This window comes from Babylonia areolata, chromosome 2 (assembly GCF_041734735.1).
Source record: "Babylonia areolata isolate BAREFJ2019XMU chromosome 2, ASM4173473v1, whole genome shotgun sequence".
Classification (NCBI taxonomy): Eukaryota; Metazoa; Mollusca; class Gastropoda; order Neogastropoda; family Buccinidae; genus Babylonia; species Babylonia areolata.
The window spans coordinates 25582733-25591961 of record NC_134877.1 but is presented as its reverse complement, the minus strand read 5'-3'; the positions used below and the strand labels follow the sequence as shown (position 1 = coordinate 25591961).

Below are 9229 nucleotides of genomic sequence, written 5' to 3'. Positions count from 1 at the left end.
ATTATTTGTTTTTGCTATCGAAGTGGATTTTTTTTACAGAATTTTGCCAGGAACAACCGTTTTGTTGCCGTGGGTTCTTTTACGTGCGCTAAGTGCATGCTGCACACGGGACCTCGGTTTATCGTCTCATCCGAATGACTAACGTCCAGACCACCACTCAAGGTCTAGTGGATGGGGAGAAAATATCCGAGTGGCTGAGCCGTGATTCGAACCAGCGCGCTCAGATTCTCTCGCTTCCTAGGCGAACGCGTTACCTCTAGGCCATCACTCCACTATATATATATCGTCTTAAATAACAGCAGGAGGGAGAAGTAATGGCCCGTCCGAACAATTAGAACTGGTAGCGACGCCGTGGCAAAAGGCCTGCGGCAGCACCTGTATTATGAAATGTTAACATTATAATAAAACACAAACGACTGAGCCTTGCTTGTAACATCTGGTGACAATGTTTCATTCTGACACCCTACAACCCTCCATTTACAAGATTGGTTTCTTAAAAAAAAAAAAAAAAAAAAAAAAAAAAAAATATATATATATATATATATATATATATGAGCGAGAGTCCTGCAGACATTTTCAGAGAGTTTTCGTTGCTGTTATAACATATGAACGCGGGTCAAGATTTGTGGGATTCTTTTAAAACCTTGATGTCAAGTGGAGTGATGGCCTAGAGGTAACGCGTCCGCCTAGGAAGCGAGAGAATATGAGCGCGTTGGTTCGAATCACGGTACAGTCGCCAATATTTTCTCCCCCTCCACGTACTAGATCTTGAGTGGTGGTCTGGGCGCTAGTCATTCGGATGAGATGATAAACCAGCAGGCACTTAGCGCACATAAACGAACCCACGGCAACAAAAGGGTTGTCCCTGGCAAAATTCTGTAGAAAAATCCATTTCGATTGGAAAAAAACAAACAAAACTGCACGTAGGAAAATATACAACGACAAAAAAATGGGTGGCGCTCTCTGTGTAGCAACGCGCTCTCCCTGTAGACTGTCAGTGCAGGGACTACTGCAGATGGTGGTGAATGGGTGACTCGGGACGAGCAGAGGAGGGGAGGGTGGGGTGGGGGTTGGGGGGTGGGAGGGAGACACACTAGGAAGCTCTCTTCACAACGAGGCTGGAGCCCAGACGTTAAAACCGATGCTTCAGCCCTTATATTTGGAAGACGAGATAAGACTATAGAGGGAAATAGAGAAATATTTTTTGTTGTAGGAAATTTTATAAATATTTCTAAACGTTTTGAAATGGACTAATGTGTGTGTGCATTTGTACGTGAGTGTGTGAGTGTGTGTGTGCGTGTGTGTGAGCGTTCGTTCGTTCGTGCGTGCGTGCGTGCGTGCGTGCGTGCGTGTGTGTGTGTGTGTGTGTGTGTGTGTGTGTGTGTGTGTGTGTGTGAATGCGCATATATATGCATGTATAATTACACATACATGACTGCTATTAACGTGATCAATATAACCTGGTGGTGCGGCATACTTGTCAAGTTCCCTTAAGGTTCAGCAATTGAGAATTTGCAATACGTAAGTGAATGCGTCGTTTTGACTTCCACCCCCCACTATTTCTACTTGTTTCACTTATTATTTATTATCTTTTGCATTTCATTCCAGCTCGTGTTCTTTTATTTCTAAACTGCAGCCAATTCATTGACAATAACCAGTCTGGAGCACGGTTATAAGTTTTGCTTGATGTGTTCTGACTCGTTAGTAATACAGCCGCTTTGATGATGTTTCTGCGGAACAAAATTTGTTTGAAACTAGGAAGCTCACCTCAAACAGGAACTGGATGTCCGCCTTCTCCAGAGAGAAGTCCGTGGTGTCTACATAGCCCGTGTTGATGCCCACGCTGCGCTCTGTGTCCGAAGTCTGAGGACAAGGAATTACATGGACACACGATGTTAACTTCAAGGTATAGTATATATAGGTCGTTCACTAGAAAAGACGTGAGGACAAGGGACATGGACACACGATGTTAATTTCAAGGTAGTATATATAGGTCGTTCACTACAAAAGACGTTTCACCCGCTCCCCCCCCCCCCCCCTCTCTCTCTCTTTCACACACACACACACACACACACACACACACAGGCGCGCGCGCGCAAATGCACACACACATACGTACACACACATGCAAAGACATACATACATACATACATGCACACACACATACATTCACACACACAGGCACACACACACACACACACACACACACACACACACACACACACACACACATTATTTATAGTTTGTTCTTGGAATGAAACTTTGCTACCACAAAATTCGTTCATCTGTTTGATTAAGAAGTATAATTTTTGTGAGCGCAGAAATGGACAAAAGGAATTAACATGTGATGAGAACTTATCATTTTTTTTTTTTTTTTACCGCATCTGTCCCCTCTTCACTACACACTCACACGCGCACCCACCCCCCATCCCCACCCCCCTACACACACCCACTCAAACACACACACACTCACACACACTCCCACCCACACCCACCTACAGACACTCATAAACCTCCCCCCCGCACCCCACCCATCCCCACCACCCACCCCCACCCACACCACCCACCCCCACCACACACCCCCACCAAACACCCCCTATCCACACCCACCCACTCACACCACCCATCCCCACCACACACCCCCTATCCACACACACACACCCACACCACCCATCCCCACCACACACCCCCACCCACACCATCCCCACCACACACCCCCACCCACCACACACCCCCACCCACACCACCCATCCCCACCACACACCCCCCACCACCCATACCCAGCCCCACCACACACCCACACCCACACTACCCATCCCCACCCACACCCTCACCACACATCCACACCACCACCACCCATCCACACCCCCACCACACATCCACACCACACCCCCACCACACATCCACACCCCACCCACACCCCACCCCCATCCACACCACACCCCCCCCCCACACCACACCCCAACCCACATCCACACCCCCATCCACACCACACATCTACACCCCCACCCACACCACCACCCCCACCCCCACCACATCACACACCCACACCCCTCCACCCCCACCCCCACAGACCTGCTGGTGCAGCCTCTGCACGTTGTGGAGGAGGGTGTTCTGCAGGGTGGTCAGGAAGGACAGGAAGCCGTCAATGTTCTGACGCTTCTGGCCCAGGAACAGCGTGTGGAGGTCCACCCCGTGGTTCTCCACGAAGTGCACCAGCTCGTCCAGGCTGATCTGTGGGCAGTTAAAGGTGTGGGTTTTTTTTGTTTTTTTGTTTTTTCCTTCAAATTTCAAGTCCACCCCGTTGTTCTCTACGAAGTGCACCAGCTCGTCTAGGCTGATCTGTGGGCAGTTAAAGGTGTTTAAAAAAAAAAAAAATTTTTTTTTCAAATTTCAGGTCCACCCCGTTGTTCTCCACGAACTGGACCAGCTAGTCCAGGCTGATCTGTGGGCTGTTAAAGTTTTTATTATTATTATTATTATTATTATTATTATTTATTTTTTTTTTTTAAATTTCAGGTCCACCCCGTTGTTCTCTACGAAGTGCACCAGCTCGTCCAGGCTGATCTGTGGGCTGTTAAAGGTGTTTAAAAAAAAAAAAATTATTCAGATCTCAGATGCTTAGTAATTCATTGCCGTTTTCTCAGTTTTGTGTTTTTACAACATTTTCTCTGTGTTTACCTTGGACTTGCTCAATGATGAGTAAACCTAAAACCGTAAGATTTTGCATGATTGTTTTATAACATGTTATTGAAGTTTTGTCGTGAGTATGTTTGAAAATATTCTCTCTTGGTTTTAATGTATAGCGGTTCCAATCGTTATACCCATTGTAAATTTGGAGGATTTCGCAATACCCAAAATTTCAAAAAAATCACAAAAAATACAATAATTGAAGAATCAACACAATCTCATGTGAAAATGAAGATAATGTCATTGTGTATCAAGTCCACATAACAAAAAATGTTTGCATGCACCACATGGACCACAAACCCGATTTCTTTGATACATTGTTTCGCCAGACGACAACACCCATGTTGCCATGGGTTCCTTTCCAGTGCGCCGCCAAGTGCGTACTGCACGCGGGGACCTCAGTTTATCGTCTCATCCGAATGACTAGACGCTCAGTTCGATTTTCTTCCAGTCAAACTTGCGAGATCGAGAGCGGGATTCGAACCTAGACCTTCACGGACCCTGTGAAGGTGAGCGTCTTAACCATGCTGCCACCTTCCTTCCTTCCTTCCTGTGGGGAAAATGAACCAGTCCTTCCTTCATCAGATTACTTAGTCATTTCATATTTGTTGACCACCTCACAGATCAGGTCTCTTCATCGACATCAGTAGACCTAACTTCTGTGGAGAGGGAATTTTGTTTAATGCCCCATCACACCTTCTGCTGATTGTAGACATTTATTATTATTATTATAAGTCGTTGTAATAGTAGTAGCAGCAGCAGCAGCAGCAGTAGCAGTGGTAGTAGTGGTAGTAGTAGTAGTAGTAGTGTAGTGTACTATAGCCTATTGTAATTTTTTGAGAATGAAAATGGAGGTGCGATTTCTTGCTTTTTTCCACTGTCTGTCTCAATCTCAGTGTACAAAGTATACAGACTATCATGATATCCTACACCACAGATCCCAATTCAAAGGACGTCTATTTGACACGTCCTGATTATGAAGAATGTCCTTATAACACGTCCTGATTTTAATGAATGCCCATATAACATGTCCTAATTTTAACGAATGTCCATATAACACGTCCTAATTTTAATGAATGTCCGTATAACACGTCCTAATTTTGTCCATATAACACGTCCTAATTTTGTCCATATAACACGTCCTAATTTTAATGAATGTCCATATAACACGTCCTAATTTTGTCATATAACACGTCCTAATTTTTTCCATATAACACGTCCTAATTTTAATGAATGTCCATATAACACGTTCTAATTTTGTCCATATAACACGTCCTAATTTTGATGAATGTCCATATAACACGTCCTAATTTTGTCCATATAACACGTTCTAATTTCAATGAATGTCCATATAACACGTCCTAATTTTAATGAATGTTCATATGACACGTCCTAATTTTAATGAATGTCCATATGGCACGTCCCAATCTTAAAGAATGTTCATATGACAGTCATAATGTTAAAGAATGTCTATATAATACGTCCTAATTTTAAAGAATATCCATATGGTACGTCTTAATTGTAAATAATGTCCATACAACACGTCCCAATTTTAAAGACTGTCCATATGGCACGTCTTAATTTTAAAGACTGTCCATATGACACGTCCTAATTTTAAAGAATGTCCATATGGCACGTCCTAATCTTAAAGAATGTCCATATGACACGTCCTAATTTTTTTTTTAATGTCCATATGACACGGCCTAATTTTAAAGAATGTCCATATAACACGTCCTGATTTTAATGATTATCCACAAGACACGTCCTAATCTTAAAGAATGTCTATATTAATACGTCCAAATCTTAGATAATGTCCATATAACACGTCCTAATTTCAGATGATTTCCATGTAACACGTCCTAATCTTAAAGAATGTCCATATAACATGTCCAAATTTTAGATAATATCCATATAACACGTCCAAATTTTAGATGATGGTCATACAACACGTCCTAATTCTAAAGAATGTCCATATGACAGTCATACTGTTAAAGAATGTCCATATAACACGTCCTAATTTTAATGAATGTCCATATGACACGTCCTAATTTTAAAGAATGTCAATATGGCACGTCTTAATTGTAAATAATGTCCATACAACATGTCCCAATTTTAAAGAATGTCCATTAACACGTCCTAATTCTAAAGAATGTCCATATAACACGTCCTGATTCTAAAGAATGTCCATATAACACGTCATAATTTGAAAGATTATCCACATAACACGTCCTAATCTTAACCCTTTGAGCCCTGAGTTCCTGAGCAATTTTAACCCTTCTGCCTGAACTCCTGAGCCAAAATTTGCAAATAATTGGTATAGAATGTCCATGTAACACGTCCTAATCTTAAAGAATTCCATATAACACGTCCTAATTTTAAAGAATGTCCATTTAACACGTCCTGATTTTAAAGAATGTCCATATAACACGTCGCTAATTTGAAAGATTATCCACATAACACGTCCTAATCTTAAAGAATGTCCAGGACTCTAATCTTAAAGAATGTCTATGTAACACGTCCTGATTTTAACGAATGTCCATTTAGTGGTCAAGGCCCATAAAATCCAGACGTGCACATCACCTCTCCACTGTTGTCAATATCCAGAAGGTCGAAGACTTGGCTGACGGTGAAATCCTTGCCGAACAACACTTCTGCTTGCTTGTCGGAAAACACCGTTTTCTGCAAAAAATAAAATAAAATAAAATGAAATAAAATAAAACAGTTTAGCTGGTTCCTCAAAAAGCAGGAACCTAGGGCCTGCGTTTTCTACAAAGGCATTTTTCTGCTGTTTGAGAGGAAACACTCTAATAGGCTGAAAACTAAAACATTCTTAACATACCGAAACTGAGTTAAAAGCACGGTAATGTACCGTACGTTGCGACACGATGCGATGCGATACAATGACAACTCACATCCTGAAATGCTGCCTCCAACTCGTGTATATCGTAAGTGTTTCCACCATCTTTGTCATGTTTCCTCAGTACCTGAAAAAAGACAAACACAGCAGCAACAACAAACAAGTAAATCAGTCACTTATTACGCACGCGCATGTGTGTGTGTGTGTGTGTGTGTGTGTGCGTGCGTGCGTGTGTGTGTGCGTGTGTATGTGTGTGTCCCACACAGTCCTTCCCGCTATCTCAGTTTCTGTTTGTCTATTTTTCACACTCACAAATACATGGAAAGATCACCACCCAGAAATATAGTGTGATATACCAATGGCATACGTTATCCTCAATTAAAACTATAAAATCTGAAATCTTATTTTTTAACTAAAAAACAAAAAGTATTGATCAGCAAACAACATACGGAAAGCCACCAGCCTCACTGACAACAACTTTCGTTAAAATTACGACGTAAAACTTGTGATGACGTAATAATGACGTGCGTCTGGACACTTGGTTCCTGATAATATTGTTCGCCATCATTCCACTTCACTAGTCATCAAAATTCAGTAGACAATCGGACACTCAGGCAGTGTACATGTCTGTCTGTCAGTCTGTCCGTCTCCTCTCTCTCTCTCTCTCTCTCTCTCACACACACACACACACACACAACCATCCCTCCCGCCCCCACACAAACATGTAATAATTACGATGTAATAATTAATTGCAATGTTTTTAAAAGCGAATATGTGAAATGCTTTTATTTGAGAACATATGTTTATTACTCTTGTTTAATCAAGTTATCCGCGTGTGTGGTGTGGGTGGGTTGGGGGCGGGGGGGGGGGGGGGGGGTGCGATGTGTGTGCTGATTATCTGGTTGTGGTTTTCCGCAATTCATCTTTATTCTTTTCTTATCTGTCTATTATAATCAATGTGCAGTATAGTAGGCTACGTTTATAATTATATTCAAATAATGTTTCTTAATTCTTTCTGTTTTTACATTAAGAATACTAGTTATTACCTGCAGTGTGTGGATGTATGTATGAAACGATGTATGTGATATTTTTTACATTTGTATCTTCGTAATATTTGTAGGGACTGTTGTTGGCTTTTACAGTTATGGTCCCCATGTTCTTTACTTGTCTATGTTGTGATAATGCACCTGACCAAATTTCTGCAGTTGGAGATAATAAAGTTATTCTTATCTTATCTTATCTTACCTTATCTGCACACACACACACCGGTAACTCGGAGTTACATAAGTACAGTATACAGAAAATGTATGGTTTCATGGGAAAACATTACCGAAATGATTTTCATAATAGGCAAACCATTTCTCTAATCTGCAGATGGAAAATGAATTAAGACCAAATATGTCAGTAATGTTTCTTGCATCTGTGGTGCTCAAATAACAGCCGATCATACACCAACTTGCGATATGCTAAAGTCTCACATCCCTGAACTGAAATCATCTCCAGTGTTGACAATCTTCAGCAGTCCATTGCTAATGCATGACTTTTTCAACTCCTTGCTAAATAGTCCAGTTGGTTCGCTGTTATAGTTTGTTAGTTTTTCATTAGAAATATGTTATATTGTTATGCTTAAAAAGACAACAACAACAACAACAAAAAACAAAACTTAAATCAATCATTTTCTATATGTAACACACACACATGCACGCACACATACACACTTTCACTTTCTCGCATCTAAAGATGTTAAACTAAAGAACGAACGACCACACACACACACACACACACACACACACACACACACACACACACAGAGCACTCATGCGCTCGATTAAACTGCCACCCCAACAGACGGTCGTTCATCAATCTCACAGCTCCGCGTGGCCTTGACCTGCTAGTTACTTACGGCCAGAAAGCTGTCGATGGCTTTCACGAGTTTGTTGTGCCCCTTCTCTGCATTCCGCTTTCGTTTATTATTTTCCTTCCATTTCCTGCACACACACACACACACACACACGCACGCACGCGCGCGCACACACACACACACACGTACACAGACACACACACACATACAAGCACGCACACACACACACACATACACACTGAGGCACACACGCGCGCACGCACAGACACACAGAGACACACACAGGTGCGCGCGCGCACACACACATACACACACACACGTACACAGACACATACACACGCACGCGCACACACACACAAATACACACACGCGCGCGCACACACACACACACACACGCGCGCGCGCGCACAGACACACACACAAGCGCGCGCGCACACACACGCACGCACGCACACACACACACACACCTCTCGCACACACATACGCACGTGCGTGCACACACACACACACACACACACATCTCTCGCACACACATACGCACGTTTGTGTGCACACCCACACACCCACATACACTCGGGCATAAGAAAACTTCGGTCACGTCAACATCCAACTCTTACGAAGACTTAATTAAACAACACTACGATCAGCTTCGGATCCACTCTGTTTACGCATACCCAGATTCCAGCTCTCGACTGTTGGCCGCCGTTCTTTCTCTGTCTCTGGACCTTGCAATTGGAATGAACTTCCTCTTTCGCTTCGTCAAGTCTCCACACTCAGCTCTTTCAAATCTGGCCTTAAAACCCACCTCTTCCCAAAATAGC

General features: G+C 42.6%; 1 protein-coding gene across 2 annotated transcripts in view; it reads right to left on the bottom strand.

Annotated features, from left to right (window-relative positions):
* Window positions 1-9229, bottom strand: part of LOC143299503 (uncharacterized) — a 32176-nt gene that overhangs the window by 5305 nt on the left and 17642 nt on the right. For both annotated transcript variants that reach the window (XM_076612762.1, XM_076612770.1), the window contains exons 10-14: window positions 8451-8535; window positions 6603-6674; window positions 6271-6369; window positions 3076-3234; window positions 1768-1863 (exon numbers count right to left, since the gene is read on the bottom strand). In XM_076612762.1, coding sequence (XP_076468877.1) covers window positions 1768-1863; window positions 3076-3234; window positions 6271-6369; window positions 6603-6674; window positions 8451-8535 — 511 coding nt within the window. The remainder of the gene's footprint in view (window positions 1-1767; window positions 1864-3075; window positions 3235-6270; window positions 6370-6602; window positions 6675-8450; window positions 8536-9229) is intronic.